At 47.8% G+C, this 21,737-nt stretch overlaps 1 protein-coding gene across 2 annotated transcripts in view; it reads right to left on the bottom strand.

The window, feature by feature from the left end:
* The window catches only part of Usp13 (ubiquitin specific peptidase 13), a 113,310-nt gene extending 95,161 nt beyond the window's left edge, over nt 1-18,149 (bottom strand). For both annotated transcript variants that reach the window (XM_057756900.1, XM_057756901.1), the window contains exon 1: nt 17,748-18,149. In XM_057756900.1, coding sequence (XP_057612883.1) covers nt 17,748-17,909 — 162 coding nt within the window. In that variant the 5' untranslated portion in view covers nt 17,910-18,149. The remainder of the gene's footprint in view (nt 1-17,747) is intronic.
* Nucleotides 18,150-21,737: the final 3,588 nt, after the last annotated feature.

Here is a 21,737-nt window from a genome sequence, read left to right as displayed (position 1 = left end):
CTCTGTCCGGGCTGGGTTTTTGTCAACTTGACATAAGCTAGACTTATCTGTAAAGAGGAACCTCCTTTGAGGAAATCCCTTCATCCAGATTACCTGTAGGCGATCAATATACGTATTGCCTGATTGATGTGGGAGGCCCAGCACATTTTGAGTGGTACCACTCCTGGGCATGTGGTCCTGACTCGAATGACTAGAAAAGCCTGCTGAGCAAGCCATGAGGACCAAGCCAGTAAGCAGCACTCCTCCACAGCCTCTGCTTCAGTTCCTGCTTTGAGTTTCTTCCCTAAGCTCCCTCGGGGATGGACCATGATGCGGAAGTATAAGATGAAACAAACCCTCCCTGCCCCAAGTTGCTTTCGGTCATCATGTTTTATCACAGCAACAGAAACCATAATCGAGACAGATATTAGTACCAAGGCATAAGGCATTGTTGCGAAAGACCAGATCATGTGTTTCGGGAAGGATCATGGGAAGACTTGGGAATTCTATGCTAGAAAAAGCCACTGTATGATGTGCATATAAGGGGCTAGGAGTATCGCTAGTGACCAAGTCCTCAATGGTGATGTTTCAGAAGGAGGTCGGAGAGTCTCTTAAAGGCTTTATCAGGCTCATTCAGTATTTTAAGACTCAAGATCTGTGGTCCTGAGTCATCTGAGGCTGAACAATCAATCAGCCGTGGTTAACAGGAGACCAGAACCACAAAACTGGTTCTTTGCTGGGATAATCAGTACTAGTCAGGAGGGACTGGAGAATCAGCTATGGGTAACAAGAGACCTGCAACACTGAGGAGACATCTTCGGTGACATGTTTCTTCAGGTCAGCACACAGGAGTTGTGGTCCAGAGGAACTCAGGATGTGCCCCCTGCTGGCAGCTGCTCTTGGTACTATGTAAGAGTCTCCCAGTAGGCACTTGTGTTTGAAGGCGCGTAGAGCAGCTGAGGCTTGGCACTGTGCGAGGCTAGGAGAGGACACCGGTGAAAGAAGCCTCCAGTGCAGCAGAAGCCCCAGGATTGGAGTGGCCATAGAGAGAAGCTGAGGCTTGGCACCACGTGGCAGTCCAGAAACCCTGAAGAGAGGCCAGGAGAGGCATCTCAGGTGCCGTGGAAACACCAGCACTTTGGAGACACGAGGACCACGAGAGGACCACTAAGAACAGCAGCAGCTGTGGTGTGGAGCCTGCCGGAAACTGTGAGACATGCGTGTGTGCTGTGGATGGCAGAGCCTGAGACCTGCAGCTACTCAAGCCTCTGGAGTCCAGAAGATCGTGAGTCCCAGATGTCAGACACTGAGCTTCACACTGGCAGACTTCGGTTTGATGGCTTCGGTTTGATGGCTTTGGTTCATGACTATGTTCTGTTTATTCTCTTTTGGGATAAGAAAATATTTATTTTGATCGTACAGAAATTCACAATTATGAGACCTTGGATATTTTAGAAAAACTTGGTAATTTTAGAGAAGAGAGACTTTTAGAGTTGTAGAAACTGGATTTTTAGAAAGATCTTGAATATTTTTAAAAAAGACTTTAGACTTTTAAGCATTAAAAATTTAAAGACTGTTAGACTTAAAACTTGGAGTGTTTTATATTGTCATACTGATGATGTTTTGGGAATAAGAAAGGAAAAGTCATGATTTAATAGCAATGTGTTTGTGTGTCAAATTGACAAGGGGTCAATAATTTGCTGGTTGGTTTTCTTTTGTCAAATTTGGCACAAGTTAGAGTAATCTGGGAAAGAGGAACTTTAACTGGGGAAAATACCTCCATCCAGATTGCCTGTAGGCAAGTCTTTGGGGCATTTTCTTGATTAATGACCCATTGTGGGTGATGCCATCCCTGTGCATTTGGTCCTGACTTGTGTAAGATGGCAAGCTGGACAGGTCCTGAGGACCAAGTCAGTAAGCAGCACTCCATGGCCTCTGCTTCAGTTCCTGCCTCCAGGTGCCTGCCTTGCGTTTCTTTCCTGACTTCTCTCGGTGACAGTCTATGGTGTGGAAGTGTAAGATGAAAAACCCTTTCCCCCTCCACATACTTTTGGTCACAGTGTTTTATCCCAACGTCCGAAACCCTAGGACACTATCTCAAAAAATATATAAGAGATCCAGTCAGACCATTTTTCAGAGTCAGCCCTCAATAGCATGCGCTCCGAACAGCTTCTTTCAAAATTGACGACGCACTGAGGCTGATGACGTTCCCCATCCACGTGTAGCAAAGCAAGCAGGTGCAGAGACAAGCTGATGAGAGCTCCTAGCTCCCACCCTCTCCTCCTCATTAGCTAGCCCCTCTCCTCTAGATCTACCACCAAGGAAACCCGGAGGAGCATCCACCTCCACCCCCACCTTCAAGCCAACTACATCTGGTGAATGAGCTGTAAACGGAAGAATACCTTCGAGAGCAGAACACAGAAACACTTCAAAAGCAAGGGCCAAACTGGGGGCTGACCCAGCGGGTAAAGCACTTCCCAAGAAAGCACGAGGGCTCGAATTCAGATCCCCCTTACCCACATGAGAACTGGGGCAGTAGCATCCACCTGCAATCTCAGTACATCTCCAGGAAGATGGAAGGCAGAGGCAGGAGGAGCCACGGATGCTCTCAGGCCACACCTCTGGCATAAGCGGCAGTGAACATCGAAAGAGAGACCCTGCCTCAAGCAAGGTGGAAAGTGAGAATAGACACCGGAGGTCGTCCTACAACCTCCACACATGCACTGTGTCATGCACACACACGCACACGCACACACACAGATAATAAAGGTGTGTTGCTAAAATACACTGCGGGGACTGCAGGGAATGCAGAGATCATGCAGTAGGCAGAAAGATGCAAAGTATGAACAAAATCTGCATCCCCACAAAAGGCAAGCTGACACAATCACAAGGCTTCAACACTGAGGTTCAACTCAATAAGAAACTTCTTTAACTTTTTTATTCTTCTCTCATACATTGCATCCCAACTGCAGTCGTACCCCCCCCCCCGCCCCACCCGGCACCTCCTCTCTCCCCCAGATCCACTGCTCCTTGGTTTCCTTCCTTTCCTTCCTGAGTAGAGAGGCCTCCCAGGGATACCAACAGAACATGGCATAACCAGTTGCTAGGCTTTCCAGGGAGATGAGGTTTGTCATTAGAAACAAAGTCTCACTGTGTAACCCAAGTTGTCCCTAAACCAATCATATAACTCAGCTACATGTTCTTCTTCCTCAGCCTCTGGGGTTCCAGGTGTGCACCGCCACACTAAGCATTTTGGTATTCAATGTTTAAAACATGAAATATTAACTCTTCACATTATCACAAGCTCCGGAAGGAAAGGCCATTCCAGGCATGTGAGAGGGCTCCACAGTCAAAGGGCCGCTCTGTCTTCTGGATGGGTGACTGTCCCCCTTCCCTTTCCCACTGCTGCCATTTATATGGGACAAACAACTGTAACCTTGGGTGGAAATAATTTACCTTCCAACTGTTCTTACACACACACACTACACACACACACACACACACAGAGGACTGCTCAGAGCTCTGTGATGAATTACAACTTCTCCCACACAGCGGTGTCAAAAGTTCATGCAATACTTTTCAATGTGTGTGACCTTTCCGTGGCCATTTATTCATTAATTTTGACATATTACCTACCCTACATGCTCTTCATAAGCACCGTCAAGGACAAAGTGACTTCTTCTACATTGTCTGCCATTTAAAACAATGACAGAAGATTCCCCAACAAAGGTCAAGGTCACGTGTCTCCAAGACACGTGTGAATGAGTCAACAGTCATTGCAAATAAAAATATTCCACACTGTCGATCAGCAGGTGCTCAGAGAACTCTGTTTATACGGGTGTTCTCTTGGAGGCAGGAAAGCAGAAAGTGCCTGTGAGAGATGACAACTCAGGAAGTTTGGGACACTTCCAGCATCTCCTGTGGAAAACAAGAGGTCACTACCATAACGAGCATGGCACAGGGAGCCAGCATCAGCACAGGGCCACAGCCAGGATGGAGACTGACCCACATGCTATTATAGTAGGAAGACAAAAGGGACAAGGGCACAGTGTCTTCTGGAACACTGACTTCAAAATAAAAGTCGAGGAAAAAAGAACTACAATTAGCTGTCTAGAATCATGAGATGAAGTACCATGCACAACCCATCCTTCAAACGGCAGCCATTAAAGCAGACTTGAGAGCACATACTGAGGGAACACGCATGTGGTGATTTTCCTGCAAAGAAAATGGAACCAGCAAACATGGTGGCACACACCTATAATTCCAGAACTCAGGAGGCTGAAGTTTGTTTTGAAAACACAGGAAGACCCTACCTCCAAGACAAAGTTAAAAACAAAACTGAGTAGCCGGGCGGTGGTGGCGCACACCTTTAATCCCAGCACTCGGGAGGCAGAGGCAGGCGGATCTCTGAGTTCCATACCAGCCTGGTCTACAAGAGCTAGTTCCAGGACAGGCTCCAAAGCTACAGAGAAACCCTGTCTCAAAAAAAACTGAGTATGTATGTGTGTGTCTAATTCCAGAACTCAGGAGGCTGAAGTTTGCCTTGGAAACACAGGAAGACCCTACCTCCAAGACAAAGTTAAAAACAAAACTGAGTATGTATGTATGTACGTGTATGTGTGTGTATAAAACATTGTAACATATACAACATACATTTCTAATATGTGACATTTTCTTCATGTGATGGAGGGACATTGTAGGATCATTTTATATATATGTTTTATATATATATATATTAGATATTATTTTGTCTGAGTGGGCTCAATGCATGTATGTACACATGTACAGGTGTATAGATGGGGGTGTCTGTGCATGCATGTACACATGTGCAAGTGAGCAGGTGGGGTGCCTGTGCATGTATGTACACATGGGCAAGTGCACAGGTAGGGTGCCTGTGCATGTATATACACGTGTACAAGGGCACAGGTGGGGTGCCTGTGCATGTATGTACACATGTGCAAGTGAGCAGGTGGGGTGCCTGTGCATGTATGTACACATGGGCAAGTGCACAGGTGGGGTACCTGTGCATGTATATACACGTGTGCAAGGGCACCGGTGGGGTGCCTGTGCATGTATGTACACATGTGCAAGTGAGCAGGTGGGGTGCCTGTGCATGTATATACACGTGTGCAAGGGCACAGGTGGGGTGCCTGTGCATGGATGTACACATGGGCAAGCACAAGGGTGGAGTGCCTGTACATGTGTGTACAAATGGGCAAGTGCAGTGCACCAGTGGGGTGCCTGTGCATGTGTGTACACATGCATGTGAAGGTCAGAGGTCAACCTTGGATGCCATCTTCAGGCACAGTTTTCCTTGTTTTATTGAGAAAGGATCTCTCATGGGCTGAACTCGCCAACTAGGCTGACTGATCATCAAGCTCCAGGAATGCACTTGTCTTTGTTTTCTCAGTGCTGGGGATTAAGTACATGACAGCACACTTGGCTTTTGTACACTGGGGTTCAAACTCAGGTCTTTGAGTGTGCTATCTCCTCAGCCCTCTTGGCATTTTCTGCTTGTTCCTCAGGAACTTAGATTTGTTTCTTGATTTAAAATGGATAGAAATTAGGGTTGGACACCCTGACCTTGCAGCCCCTACCCCACTGCAAGCTTTCCTGTTCCTTTACTCAATCTTAAGCCTTTATTCTACTCCAGCCTATCTCCTCCCCCATTAAAATCGCCTCGCCCCCAAAGCCCCTTACTAAATTCCTGACCTCTACGGGTATTCTAAATAAAACGCACATATCTGAAAATTCAAAGTTAATGTCCAGACATGAGAAAAGACATGTAACATTTGTCTTTCTGGGACAATGGGTTACCTCATTTAGAATGGTTGTCTCCAGCCTTATCAATTTACCTGCAAATTTCATAATCTCATTTTCACTAACGTCTTAGCTAATTTTATTATTCTTTGTATATGTTCGTGTTTGTATGAGCACATTTGCATGCATAGACATGCATGTGGAAACCAGAGGTCAGCCCCAGGTGTTGCTCCTCAGGCACCCTCCGCCTTTTTCTCTTGAGGCAGTCTCATTGTCCTGGAACTTACCAAGTAGGCCAGGCTGGCTAGCTAGTGAGCCCCAGGGATCTGCCTCTCTCCGTCCTCTCTGCACTGCACAGCCTTACTCAACCTTAACATGGGTGCTGGGATCCAAACTCAGTACTTAGACTTCACCCACTGAGCTCTCTATAGCCCATACCCAGCTTTTCTTCAACATGAACTGGGAGGCTCAGACTCAGGCCTCATTGCTTTGAGGCAAGCACTTTTACCAACTGAACCACTCTCAAGACCCTAATTTTATTCTTTAAATGAGATGGGTTCAGGATGCAACTCTCTACCCTGATTAGACTCTGTGAATGTGAGGAGTGGGTTCCCAGGCAAGCCCATAAAAGCCTTTCTTGATAAGATGATACAAGTATGAGAAGTATTACATGGGGATTCACTCAAAAAGTCAGCAAATCCTAAGGTCCATAATTCTCACAGTGAGCCCAACATCTCACAGGATCACCGAGAACCAATGCCTGTTTGTCAAGCCCAGTGGTTGTCAATCTTCCTAATGCTATGACCTCTTAACACAGTTCCTCATGTTGTGGTGACCCTTCCCACAACCACAAAATTATTTTCATTGCTACTTCATAAGTGTAATTTTGCTACTATTATGAATTGTAATGTAATATCTGATATGCAGATGGTCTTAGGTGACCTCTGTGAGAGGGTTGTTCAACCCCCAGAGGGGTTGCAACTCACGGGCTGAGAACCACTGGTCAACCCCAAGAGAAGCTCTTGTGAGAGCAGCGTCATTCTCTTCTCAGAGGACACACACACAAGAAACACAGACCAAAGATCATGGATACTGTGCTAGTTTGAATAAGAGTGGCCCCCATAGGCTCGTATATTGGAAGGTTTAGGGAATGGCACTATTTGACAGGATAAAGAGGTGTGGCCTTATAGGAGTGAGTGTGGGTGTGGCCTTTTGGGGGTAGGTATGTCAATGGCAGTAGGCTTTGAGGTTTCAAAAACTCATACCAGGTCCAGTGTCTCTCTCTTCCCGATGCCTACGGAGCAGGATGCAGAACTCTCAACTTCTCCAGCACCAAATCTGCCTGTGTGCCCATCATGGCAATAATGGACTAAACCTCTGAAACTGTAAGCCAGCTCCAATTAAATGTTTTCTTTTATAAGACTTGCCATGGTCCTGGCGTCTCTTCACAGCGACTGAACGATTGACTAAGACAGTCACTACACAGAACAGCAGAGAGACATGTTCAACAGGCAGCAGGATTACACATGTCCTAGGCTGGGGACCCCTAACCTCCCCTAGACATCCAGAAATGAAGCCCCTGCTAAGGTCACATGGCTATTAAGGAGTAGGGGCTAGACTGAACCAGGCCAGCCTGCCCCACAAGGCTGACTAGTATTTCTGAGAAGCAGATGTCATTCTATTGGCAGGAGTCGGGTGGGCGGCTGTCAGCAAGCACCGCAGTGGCTGCCAGAGCATGCAAAAAAAAGAGCAGCTTTTCCTTCCAGGCTGCTGCGCTCGAGGCAGAAGAGGCAGGGCCAGCCACCCAACTAGAGTGAGGGGCCTGGGCCAGGCACTCGGCCAGGCTTTCCTGTAGAGAGAGGAGAGGTGTGCCCTTCTCAGATGTCAAAGGGTGGCTGACTCCCTGTAAAGAGGCCGCTTCTAGCTAAACTCACCCTACCCAGAACAGTTTCCACGACCTCGAGGACTAGGCTGGAAGACGCTGCTGAACCACCCGAAGGGTTGGGAATCCTGAGGCTTACCGTTCTCATCTGCTGTTTCTGAAACCAAACGGGGGCCCTGGAGAGAAAATTCGCACTCACAAAGTCTCAGGCTGGAGACCCGTTATCCCATACAGTGAACTACAAGTAGCCATGCACATGAACTATTCAGCCCTACCCTATTCAGTTTTGCCCCCAAAATACAATTCAAGAATTAGCTTCACCTTGCTTTTATACTCTCAACCCCACATTCCTGTTCTTACCTTCTCTTTCCTCCTGGCCATCCAATGTTCTGGCCTACCCCCCCACACCCCGTCAGCAGACCGCCAATCCTGTTTCGAAGAACTGCTGGGAACAGGGACGCCTATGTCCTGGTCACCCCTCCTCCACAGTCACACCCAAAGAATCAGCCAGGGCACAGAAACCGACATCTGACTTCTTGAGGAGAAAGTCTGCACAATTGCAGCCACTTACAAGTGTCTTTTAAGGCATTTCTCCTTAAGTACACACTACGAATCTACTCCACGGTGGTGTGAAGTCACATGTATTCTGCCCAGAACAGCTTGTGATATAGCCTGTTCATGTGTCTGGAGGAAATACTAACCCAGGCTCCTGCCTGAGGGTACCTGAACTGGAATTAGTCAGAGGAAAGGCAGGAAGGATATAGCAGGCACTGCTTCCTCCAAAGATTCCAGGAATACACACAGAGATGACTCCCAGGCACACAGAGATGATTCCCAGGGACACAGAGATGGCTCTCAGGGACACAGAGGTGGCTACCAGGGACATAGAGGTGGTTCCCAGGGACACAGAGGTGACTCCCAGGCACACAGAGGAGGTTCCCAGGCACACAGAGATGATTCCCAGGCACACAGAGGTGACACCCAGGGACACAGAGGTGAGTCCCAGGCACACGGAGGTGACACCCAGGAACACAGAGGTGACTCCCAGGGACACAGAGGAGGTTCCCAGGTACACAGAGGTGGCCCCCAGGGACACAGAGGAGGCTCCCAGGGACACAGAAGACGTTCCCAGCCCCTCACAAATCCAGAGTTCTCAGACCACCACATTCCCGGATCCCAGGCCTTGGAGGTCCCTCCTGTTCCTAACTTCCCAGCCAGGACAAAGTCCCAATACACTTGTATATCCTGTCTCACCTTCCTCATGGCCCACCCCCCCAAGTTCCATCCCCATGACCATTGTCCACGAATGGATCCTCTAGGGCAAAAGCAACTGTCTATTGGGACCCTTTGCTCCAGGTTTCCAACTCCCCACCATGCCCCTAGTCTCCATTCCTCTTCTAGAAGAGCAACCACCTGGCCTCCAGCCTCTCTCTACCCCCTCGCTCCTAAGAAGCCTGTCCATCCAAACTAATCTGTTTGCAGACAGGGTCTTATATAGCCCAGGCTATCCTTGAACTTGCCAACGAAACCAAGGCTGGGCCTGAACTCTTGGTCCTCCTGCCTCCACCTCCCACGTGCTGGGATCACAGGTATTTGTCACCACCGCCAGATCTCCACCAGATCGAAACTGATCAAGACCATGATCCTCTCTCTAGTCCCTGGAATAGTGATCAGTCCTGCTGCCCAGTCTCCCCACTGACCTACTCTTCCTGAAGACAGTTTTCTGACTCAAACACGTGAAAGGCCTCATGCCTTCATGATGATCCCATCCCCGTCCAGGAGGGTTCCAATCACATAATACATCAGAGCTTACATCACACCTGTTACACCCCAGACTCTGAATGAGCCCTCTCTGACTGTTTCTTTACCTGTGAAAGAGGGTAGCGACAGTAACGATCTCCCTTCTGCCAGTTATTGTACCCCTAGGACACAAGAGGATGTCCCCAATGCTTATTGGTGCCATAACAGACACATTCAAGTAGAAGGCACAGAGATCTGTCACTTTCTTCTTGCCCATACGCCTCTGTCTCCTCTGTCACCTACCCCAGTGCAGGCTGAATGGTGGGGGTCTACATAAGACGTGACACTGACTCAGTGACACAAAACAAAATGGAGGTGTGGGGGGATTGGGGTTTCATGTAGTCCAGGGTGGCCTTGAACTCACTAGCTACTGGAGGATGATCTTGAACTCCTGATCCTCTTGGCTCCATCTCTCTTAGGCTAGGATGACAGGCTTGCACTATTACCCTGGTTTCATGCGTTTCTGGGGACAGACAAGAGCTGTGTACATGCTGAGCAAGCACTCTATGCACTGCTGAACCCCAAGTTTTTGCTTCTCATCACTGGAAATACACAGTCTCCTGCACCCAGGCACTGTCTCAGGCCAGTACTGGGCATGCACAAATCCATCATATTTGTGTCTCTGCTACTGTCCTGATGTCTCGGCTCTCATCCAGGCAGTCACTGTGCAAACAGACAAGGGGTCTCGGGTCAATCGCACACTTCTAAACACAGATGGCAGCACAGTCCTGGTGGCATCCAGAGAGATCAGGCCTCTCATCCTCTCTGGGGGATGTCATGCGGTCCATTCTACAAAGCTCCTGGGGCACTTAGAGGCACAGTGCACAAAACACCCAAGACACCATTCCCTGGCATCTCAAGCATCAAATTTAGGACTTCAGCAATAACATAGTGAAATTAAAATACCACACTGAATATTTGGAGTAATATTTTTATTCCAAAATATAAGTACAGGGTTTGAAAGAGACAAGCCATCAGAAAAGGTTCAGGCTTAGTAACACAGGCTTACAAACAGTGTAATTTTCACTTTTCTGCTCTTTTCCTTTTTGAACAATCTGCATCCCACAGTGAAAAAAAAGGTGCTTAAAAACAAATGAAAGCAGAGGAGAAAGAAACAGAGTAGAGCCTACCTAACTGAGTGGGCGGGCAGGGTTTCTCACAGTCAACAGCTGAGCCAGCTCTAAGGCATGACTGTGGCCACCCTGGGGAGAACGTCAGAGCCAGGTAGACGGGTAAGGTGTGGAGCTCCTGAGACCAGACAGGCGTCGGGAGCAAGCATTAGACAGGTGGGTCAGCAAAGTAAAGTATGTAGTTGGGGCTTTTATTATTCTTTTGGCTCTTTTGGGGGAGCCTGCCACCCGGCTCCCAAATAAATCACACAGAGGTTTATTCTTTTTCTAAGAATGCCCAGCCTTAGCTTGGCTTGTTTCTTGCCAGCTTTTCTCAAATTATCCCATCTATCTTTTACCTCTGGGCTTTTCCCTTCTCTATTCTGTATACCTTTCTTTACCTCTTACTCCGTAGCTGGCTGTGTAGCTGGGTGACTGGCAACTGGAGTCCTCCTCCTCCTTCTCTTGCTTCTTGATCTCTCTCTCTCTCTCTCTACAGATTCTTCCTTCTATTTATTTTCTCTGCTTGGCAGCCCTGCCTATCCTTTCTCCTGCCTGGCTATTGGCTGTCCAGCTCTTTCTGAGACCAATCAGGTGTTTTAGACAGGCAAAATAACACAGCTTCACAGAGTTAAACAAATGCAACATAAAAAATTCAACATATCATTGTTTAATCATTAAACAAATGTCTCATAGCATAAACAAAAGTAACACATCTTAAAATAATATTCTACAACAGAGAAGCTGAAATGTTGTCATCTGAACAGCAGCACTGGGCAGTTCTGGGCAGGAAATAATATCAAACAGGCATTCTAGAAAGGTTCCAGAGGACAGAGTGTGAGATTAGAGGGAAAGTCATTGGTTAAGAAGCTTCTAAAAGGGCCTAGCAAGAGTGGACGCTTGAGCATTGGCATGTAAGGGAGAGAGGAGGCTACCCCAGATCTAGTGACTGGCAGAGTGGGGTGTTTGGAGAAAGAGATGCTATGTTTGCAGTGGAACAATTCACAAAAGCAGAGGGAGTACGTGTTTGTGTGCCAGTATATGTGCATATATGTATGTGCGCCTGTGTTCGTGTATGTGGGTGTACAGCCATGTGTGTATGTTTGTGTTCACGTGTTTGTGTATGGGGTATACATCCATGTGTGTATGTATGTGTGTTCACGTGTTTGTGTATAGGGGTATACATCCATGTGTGTATATGTGTGTTCATGTGTTTGTGTATGGGGGAATACATCCATGTGTGTATGTATGTGTATTCACGTGTTTGTGCATGGGGGTATGTGTGCATTATATGCACAGGGAGACTAAAGGTTAATGTTAGATGTCGTCCTCAATTGTTCCTTACCCTATCTTTTGAGGCAAAGTCTCTCATTAAGCCTGGAGCTGGACAATTCAGCTAGACTGGCTGGCCAGCGAGCCCCAGGGATCCTCCTGTCTCCTCAGCACTGGGATTACAGCACTCACCACCATGCCCAGCTTTTTACATGAGGTCTGGGGATCCAATCTCAAGTTCGCACACTTACATGACGAGTATTTCACTGAGTGAGCCATCTCCCCAATCCTTAGGAGACTGTGTCTAAAACACAAATAGCCAGCCTCCTGTGCCGTTTGTTTCAGGAGATCTGGGCTGGGATGCAAGAAACCCCATTTCTAACAGTTCCGGGGTATGATGGTGCTGTCACCTGGGAGCACAGGTTAAGCCCATGTGAGGTGCTGCTGCAGGTGTGTCAGTGACACATGGCGGACATGTTCAGGGAGATCTACCAAACCCCTAACATGAAGGTTCCCACAAGCAGATGTGCTCTCAAACCTCCCTGGCTGGCTAAGTCAGTCAGCTGTGACTATCAGGCCCTTCTCCGCTAGGATTTTATGACTCCCGGGAAGACAGGCAACCAGCCATGATGTCACCATCTAAGAAACTTGGGAAATGGGAGAGAAGGTTCTTTGCAAACAGTCCTACTCCTGGAAGGGAACTAAGAGGTTCCGGGACAGTCCTCTGCTTCTCTGGTCCCCTGGGTGCACATGGCGACCTGTGAGCTGCTGAATGGCTCTTCTTGGCTGCTGCTGCTCCTGGAAGCCTCAGGCACTGAAGGGGCCTTCCAGAACAAATGCTGAGCTGAGCTGGAAAGTGAGGGTGTGTCCTGAATCAACACTCTCCCAGCAGGGGGATGGGGCTGGGAGTAGAAGATAAATACTCTCTCCCTCTGCTGCCCGTCCAGAAGAAGGCTGGGGGTGCATTCCAGGCTTCCCCTCCCGGGGACTTGTTGCCAGCTGCAGGCTCCAGAAGCCAGGGCTGTCCTTCCTCCTGTCACTGTCCCTTTGCCTTCCCTGAGACAGCTTTCCAGCAGGAGCTGCCTGTTCTAAGCCTTCTCTCAGCCTCCTGGTTTTCAGCGAGCCAAGAAAAGGCCAGTGTGATGGTTGACATTGACTGTTAGCTTGACAGTCACCCAGGAGACAAACCTCTGGCCATGTCGCTGAGGGGGTTTCTAGGATGGGTTAGAGACACTATCCCATGGGCTGGGGTCCTGAACTGAATAAAAATGAGAAAAGCAAACCAGCATTCACTTCCCTGTTTCCCGCCTGTGGATGCAAGGTGACTAGCTTCCTTGAACTCCTATCACCATGAATTCCCTGCCAGAATGGACTGCACCCTCAACCATCAGCCAAAGCAGTGGCTTTGTCATGGATTTTGTCATAGCAACAAAAAGATGGGTAAGACAACAAAAGATAGGTAGACAATAAGGGCCAGAGGAGAGGCTGGCTCTGCATCAGAGGAGAGTGGTGTGCCCTGAACTGAACGCCCTGCTCCGTCCAAGACTTCACATCTTGTAAATAATTCAAAAATAAGAATTAAAGGAATAAAATAAACTGAAAGAAAGGCAGAATGGAAGAGACGACACCTAAGTGCAGGAGCCTGGATACAACACAGACTATATCCAGCATAGGCACCAGGGGCCAGATGGAGCCAGGAATAGGAGAGAAAGAGCCTTGATCAAAGACCACCAGGGAAGGCAATATTGGACAAGGAAATGCATGCTGCAGAGTGAAAAGCCACAGACTGGCCTCACTAGAGCTACAAACAGAAGAGAACCAAGTACACGCATGGAGAACAGCTGCCCCTAGAGACTCACGCTGGATCCCTGGAGGAAGTAACTAGATGGGGGCCAACACAATCCCTGCCTTCACCTCTTGAAACGTTCATCTCAATAGCTGACACCCAGCTCCGCCAGGAAGGACATCACAGACTTCGTAGATGAACCAAGTCAAGGAGAGGTGAGCTGAACACACTGAGAGCCAGAGGCCAGATCTGGGCAAAGCCAAAGTGGGGAAGGGGACAAACGTGTCTTTAGCACCTGTCTCTACTGAACTCTGAAGCAGCGGTCCTCACCCTTCCTGGTGCTGTAGCCCTTTAATGCAGGTCCCCATAAGATGGTGACCCCCAACCAAAAAGTTATTTTCGTTGCTATTTCATAACTGAAATTTTTGCTACTGTTACGAATCGTAATGTAAATATCTGATTTGCAGGAGATCTGATATGCAGCCTGTGGGGTTCAAGACCTACAGGCTGAGACGCCCTCCTCTCGCGGGAAGGAAGGAGATGAGGAGCATAAAAGTGAGTTTCACACTGTCCAACACACTACAGCCTGCAAAGTTCTCATAACTGTGCCTAGGGCCTGCTACATCCATTACACAAACACTTGTAATCACTGTCTTCTTCCATCCCCTCTGTAAAATACCTACTTTACATCACTGTATTCAACTGGAGTGGAGGGATCACTATTTACCTCGCTCATGGTCATGTGGCCTCACGCACTTGGGCAGAGACACCACAGTGGTATAGGTGTGACAAGGGTAGAGGTGCTTCCTTCCTCCTGGCAGGCAGGAGCAGAGAGCCAGGAAGGGACCAACAAGGCCACCAACCAAAGACCCATTCCCCATTAACTCTCTTCCTCTGCTAGATCTACTGTCCTGAAGTTTACAGAATCTCCCAAAGTAGCAATATCCTAAGCTGGGAAATAACCTAACATATGAACCTACAAGGGGTATTTCATATTCAAGCCATAACACACATGAAATCATGTTACTAAAAGTAGCTTTTCACAAGCCAGCGAAATGGTTCAGCACACAAAGGTGCTTGCCACTAAACCTGAGCAGTTAAATTCAATCCCCAAAACTCAAGTGATGGAAAGAGAAAACAGACTCCATTTTTGCTGGCATGTTGTCCTCTGACCTCAACAAGCAAGTCATGGCTCATGTGTGTGCATCACACAAACATGCACACATAAACACACACAAACACACAAAACACAGACACCAGACAGAAACACACACTAATTAATCAACTAAATACTTTCTTTTAAAAATCAACGTGAAAATAGCTTTCTAAGCACGGGTTGATGGCACAGACCTGTGATACCAGCTAGTTAGGAGATTGGGGTGGAAAAATCCCAAGTTCAGAGTCAGCCTGGGGTTCAGAGGAAGTGCAAGTAAGTTGTCTCGGCCACTCAGTGAGACCCTATTTCAAATCAGAAAAAGAAAACTAGGGATATGACTCACTGGCAGAATACTTGTCTAACATGTATAAGAACCTAAAACCAAGATCAGTATAGAGTATGAGGTTAGCATGTATAAAGCCCTGAGTTCAAACCCAGCACAAAAGTCAGATAGATAGATAGATAGATAGATAGATAGATAGATAGATAGATAGATAGATAGATAGATAGATGATAGATATAAAGTACTTTTTCAGGATCCAAGGCCCTCGTTCCCCTCCCGTCTTGATTCTGAAGTCACATCTTACTTGATGCCATGACGTGACTCCCCTCTTCCCAGGGGGTGGTACTGGGATGGGGTGGCAGAACCTTTGGTACAGTCTGCCTAGAGCCACGGGTCACGGGGGGGGGGGGGGGGTTACTATGGCTGCTTCTCAAGTTGGCCTGAGCTTTCTGCTTCCTTGAGCAGCCCCAGCTGCACCACCGTGCCATCTGTCTAACTCACACTGCACAGTGAGCCAACGTAAATCCTGCCTCTCAGCGGCTGCTCTCGTCAGGGATTTTATCTCAGCAACCAGAAAACTATCACACTTGGCCAAATCAGTCGTTTCGATTTCCAGTGCACTACAGGCAAACAAAAAGGAAAAGTTTGTGTGTTTGCCCCTTGCTTGGAATGTCCACCTCCTTTGTCTTCTGTCTCAACTCTCCTTTTCAAAATTATCCCAAAGGAAGATGTCCTCCCTCACCCCCACCCCAATGTAACGGTTTTGACCTTTCTCTCGAAGCCTCACAACACTTATGAATGAAAATTCTGCATATTTGGCATCACCCAACTGTGTTTATCACATTGGTGAGCTGGTAAAGTCAAGTGCTCAAAACACACTGGATTCTCAGTGAACTGTTAAAGCACCACACGGAAGACATCACAGTACCAGGCACCCTGCTCTAAATTATCAAGTTATAAGCCCTCGTCATCTTCCCTGAAATACATATAACGAAATAAGATGAATCATAGCCTGTAAAAGGACCCAGTCCCCCCTCCCACGGAACCACGGCAACACGCATGAAATCATCGCTCACACCGACAAGAAACTTCTAGAGCGCTGTCTAGCACACAGAAAGCTCCAGTTCCTTCCCATCTGTGGAAACCAGTGACAACAATTGACTAACTTCTCACATCTACCCCACAGTAAAAGTCTATGAGCAGAGCAACCAGTCCACCGTGGAGAAAGCCATTTTACGGGTCCTGAAAAGTTAGGCCACCTTCTGTCTAAGCCAGACGCTAGCCATGCTCCACTCTTCGGGGGTTTTTAATATAACCTACCCCACAGGGTCCACACAACCTGAAAACGATCTCTCCAAGAACGTTGGAGGTAACAGGATGCAATGACGTCACTGTGAGTAATATGGTCAGAATATGCTATTAAATGTAATCTTTCACTCCACTCTACCTGGGTCTTTTTTAAAAGATATGAAAATAAACAATTAACAAATTTGTCAATTATTTGTAATTTGTATCCAAATCGTCTAAAACAGCACAATACAAAAATGAAATAATCCTAGAAGAGATAATAACGCCAGAACACCAATGTATACCAAACAAATTAATGCTCACCACCCAGAACTCCAGTGTATACCAAACAAAATGAGGCTCACCACCACCCCCCAAATCAATCCACAGGTTAAAGGGGGGAGGGGAATTTCTGAAATTTTACCACTCATTTGGGGGGTCCTCCCCCCAATAACTATATTCTAAGAATAACATGTTGTACAACTTCTGTGAAACCTGCCTCTCCCTCCAACCCATGCACCTCGCGATGCCCCAAGACCTGCTGGGTGACATATGAGATCCAAAGTGGAGGGATAAAAATAGCCTGGTCCTCAAAAAGGCAGATAGCCGCCAGACAGCTGAGTCACTTTGAAGCCCATTTTGACTACTGAGAGGGGCATTTCACCCTGCTTCTGCTTCGCAAGCTTTCACACAAGCTCACAACCCACCGGGTTGGAAACCTCTACCAGGCTCCCCGGTGGAAGACCAGGATGCCTTTTAACTTCCCCTCCTCCTGCGGGGTCACGATTCGGGAGTGAACTTTTAATAATTCAGATAGCTCACGTCAGTCCAGTGACTCACTTGGAAGGGGAGGATTTGAGAAAGGCTTAGGGAGCCATCATAAGCTAGCGACAGGCCCCTTATTTCTGTGGCCCAAGTGGACCACCCGGACCTGACAATGGCCAGAAAGGAATAGGATGGAAGTGGGAAGTAGGAGGAGGCGAGCTCAGAGGCCATCAGCATTGTCCCGCAGTGGGAAACCCTGGGCAAGGAAAAGAGAGACTCGAGATTAGAGAGGCTAGCTGTGCGCGCCGCGGGCTAGGGAACTCTCACCTACCACGTCCCCGCCCTCTGTCACCCGGGAAAGCAGCTCGGAACCCTGGACTAACTCTTTCTGGCCTTTCTCGGTGCTGGAGTTGTGGGCGGGATGCTGATGGCCCGGGGCCCTGGCAGCCCAGCCGCAAGCTAGCAGAGCAAAGGCCCTAGAGGACTTTGTCTTCGGCCGCCGCAGCCCGGGGAGGCTCCGCTTGGTGCTGGGGAGCCAAACCCTGGGCCAGGAGAAGCAGCAGGAGGAGATCGAGGTTCCCGGCCCGCAGTTCATCTGGTCCCCTGCCCCGCGCGTCACCCAGTTCCTAGGCCGCCGGCTGCGCGACCACGCCAGGGATCTTCCTTACCGGGGAGTCGTAGGAGAAGGCGCACTCGTTCTTGTAGACACGGTCCCCCGACCTGGGCACGCGGATCGTGGGCATGTGCGGTACCAGCAGCTCGCCCAGGTCCCCTGCAGCCATCTTCCTGCCGCCGCTCGGCACGCTGAACAGGGCGCCCCGGCGCTGCATGGCCGCGGAGCGCAGCGGGCCTGGGAAGGAGCGCAGCGCAGCGGAAGAGCGGGACCCGGGAGCTGCTGCCGTGCGGGCTGGAGGTCCGATCCGGCTGAGGCTCGGCTCCAGCTGAGGAGATACGGCCCTTGCCCGGGCGGGCGGGCGAGCGGGCGGGAGCTGCTATTTTTAATCCAATGGCGAGTCGCCGGCCCAGCTGCAGCGTCAGGCGGGGCGCGCGCCAGCCGCAGCGCCGGGGAGGGGGATGCCGAGCGGGTGGGGACACTGGAATCGGAGCCGGGGAGGTCCCGGGGTCCCCGAGCACGGAGCCCAGCCCGCCGTAGTCAGCACCTCGGGGATGCAATCTCCAGCTGTCCAGGACCAGGTCCGGGGAATCCCACACAAAAAGCGGTGCGCAGCGCGACCTCCCCCTCCATCGGAAAGGGGTGGGTGGGACTCGAGTGTTGCCTCGCTCTCGTGCTCTTCCCCGCTTCTCACTTTTTAACATGCAACGCTCTATAAAAGACTCTAGGATCCAAGAGGGCCTAGAGAAGGGGAGAGGTATATATTATTTTCTTGCGATAATGCAGGGTTTTCTTATATGTTGCAAGGGGAGGCACCGTCGGGATCCTCCCTCCCCTTTCAGGATAAGTGTGTCTTTTTTTTTTCCTGGCTTTACAATATCTCCTGCATGATTCAAGGTCCCCTGTTGAACATTCGGTGGCCTGATTTGAGGATATATACGCAAAAGTACTTAGTCCTGCACTTGCTTGTGGACTCTTCAAAATAAAATAATGAATGGGGGAGGGTCTTAATAATGTGCCAATAGAGCCAGCCTACAGTGTGGTTTAGTTCCATTCTTATAGCACTAGTCCTACTTCTTTGAGGTTCGCTAACTTCATGCAGCATACTAACGTACAATCAGAACATAGCACGCCACCGTACCCAGAAGCAGCAAATCCAGACAGGACGGTCCTGAACGTCCCTTCCCCATATTGCTTCGGAACAAAGAATTAGGTACATCTCTTGACTTCCTCGCTATCCAGTAGGATCTGGATCTGTTCACAAATTGGTTACAGAGAGAAACTTGATTTAAAATGTCCAAAGCATGAAGTTCAATAATGGATTGAATGCAAATCAGTGAGATTTGTTTCTTATGTTTGCAGCTGATTAAAGATTTATCAAATTAGTCCGGGTTTGAGAAATGCTGTCGTACATGTTGTTGGGAACAAATGTTGCAAACACCTGAAAGGTATTTTTGCTTTTATTTTTGTTGTTGTTTGAAACAGACTCTCAGTTTGTATCCCAAGCTGATCTTGAACTCCTGGTGATCCTCCTGCCTCAGCCTAACCCATCATCCCCACTTGGTCCCCTAAAGCTGGGATTTCAGGCTTGTGCCATCAAGTCTGGCTTTTCTGGAAGGAAATTTAACAACACTTATGTTAATTTTATATGCATCTACTATTTTCCCAGCAGTCTCCTGTGTAGCATTTATGCCACATTTAAATTCAATCAGGGTAGGCTACTTGTTGGAGCACTGTTTCTAACAGGGGACTGGGAACAAAAAAAAGACCCATCAATAGGAAGTAGTAATGTAAAGTACCCCTGAAAACAATGAAGTCACTCCGCACTGTCGTCAGTCACAACACTGATGGAAACAAAATGCAGTTCGGTGTGGGAAAGCCAGGCACGTGTGTCCTGCTGAGCCTTCCTTCCTGTCTGCTCTGCCCGTTCCTGTACACACTTGTGTGCATACCTTTTGGTCCCCAAATATCTCTTAGAAAATGTGCAGGCTATGTAATTGTCAAGATGGTGGAGAGGAGCAGAAAGCCTGCCGTCACATGGAATGCGTTTACCACCCTGTGCTTTTCTATATGGTTCTAATGGTTTTGTTTCCCTTTGCTTGTCTGTGACACTGAGATTAACCCCAAGAGCCTGTTGCTATTAGTCACACTAATACCACTAAGCTACATCCCCAGCTCCTTTTAAAACTATATACTGAGACAAGGTCTAGCTAAGTTGTCCAGGATGGCCTTGAACTTACCATTGCCCCATACCCAGTTTCAGCATCTTATTAGATACATGTATCACTAACTAAAATCAGACCTCATGAAATGGCTCAACAGGTAAAGGTGAATGCTGTTTAAGCCTAGTGACCTGAGGTCAATCCCCGGAACCCACATGAAGGTAGAAACAGAGAACTGACTCTGTAAAGCTGTGTTCTGACCTCTCTACATAGAGAGAGAGAGAGAGAGAGAGAGAGAGAGAGAGAGAGAGAGAGAGAGAGAGAGAGAGAGAGATAAAAAATTAACTAAAATTCAATTATAAAAACATCTTAGGTTCAATAGCCAGTAACAGAAGTTGGAGGCCATTGCTGTATCACTACAGTGTACACCAACCCTTTTTCATATAACAACAGAGATTGAAATGATGGACAATAAGTAAGTAGTGTTGCACACCTGTAATTGCTTGGAAGCAGAAGATATCAAAAATTCAAGGCCAGCATTGTCTACACAGTGAGTTCCAGGTTAGCCTGAGCAACAAAGAGAACCCATCTCAAAACAAAACAAATTGCAGGAAGTGGTATTTGCATAACACTCCAAAGTCAAAGAGACTTCCCACAGCAGAAGTGACTAGTCTGGGGACTGTGACCACTTCAGTCCCCATCTATGGCCTTCCAGAGAGCTAATGAGTTTGTGCCAAGTATGCAAGCATAGAAGCATATTCATTTATGTGCAGGAAAATATCATATACAGGACAGATGTAAAACCTATGTGCATAGCAAAAGGCACTAGCATCCCAGATGACAGCTCTAACCACAACAGAGGAAAATGGACATCAACTAAACACTGAGAGATAATTAAACTATGTACAACTACTCAAGCATGCAAATCTTAAAATGATCATTATGGACATTGTCTTAATATTTTTACTGTATCTTGGTTAACATGCAATTCTTGTCATGAAAGTCAGTTAAATATGACCAGGCATAGTGGCACACACCTCTAATTCCAGGATTTGGGAGGCAGAGGCAGGAGGATCTCTGTGAGTTCAAGTTTGAAGCCAGCATGGTCTACAGAGTAAGTTCCAGGACAGCCAAGGCTGTTACACAAAGAAACCCTGTCTTGAAAAGCCAAACATGAAAACCAAAATTTGAAAAGGAAGAAACCTAAGTCAGTTAAACAAACCCATCTTTGATAAACTAAAAAGACAGATTTAAGTGGCTCTGTTTGTAAGTTGTCATAAGATTTTGTTTCTGCTTTCAGTTTGTCTCCAACAAGGTCACAAGTGTTGTCCAACTAAAACATTATGAAGACAAAACCAGGGCAAAAGAGACTTTACTGAATTAAGAAAATGTCCTCGTCGAGACATTTTAAGGCTGGAGTGCAGGAAGTCAAGACCTGTATTTTAAGATCTGCATTTTGGTTACAGCCATCTTAAATTCACAAGTTAAGAAAAATATTTACCTCTATTCTCTCTGCAGGGTCTAGGAAATCAACCTGGCATCTTATCTCCTAGCAGAGACCTGCAGGCACCAGGCTTCGGAATCAGTTAGCATTTTCCTTTGTTAGTCAACAATCATAGACCCTCAGTATTTACTTATCAGCTAGGGATGTCTCTGGACCTGAATTCCAGCAGACCTGAGTTTTCTGACACCCTTCCCTTCCCCCCTTTGTCGTTTTGCTATATAACAGCCTCTGAGAGGGCATAAAAGAGACAGCTTGATCAGAAATCCTGACTTGCCATCATTTCTCATGTCTCTTGTCTCCTTCATTCCTCACCCCTAGGTTTTTCAGGGACCCATCCTTCAGTCCTGCTTGCTTAGAGTCACTCCAAAATATTTTATGG

This window comes from Chionomys nivalis, chromosome 24 (assembly GCF_950005125.1).
Source record: "Chionomys nivalis chromosome 24, mChiNiv1.1, whole genome shotgun sequence".
Taxonomy (NCBI): domain Eukaryota; kingdom Metazoa; phylum Chordata; class Mammalia; order Rodentia; family Cricetidae; genus Chionomys; species Chionomys nivalis.
This window is presented reverse-complemented; position numbering and strand designations above follow the sequence as displayed.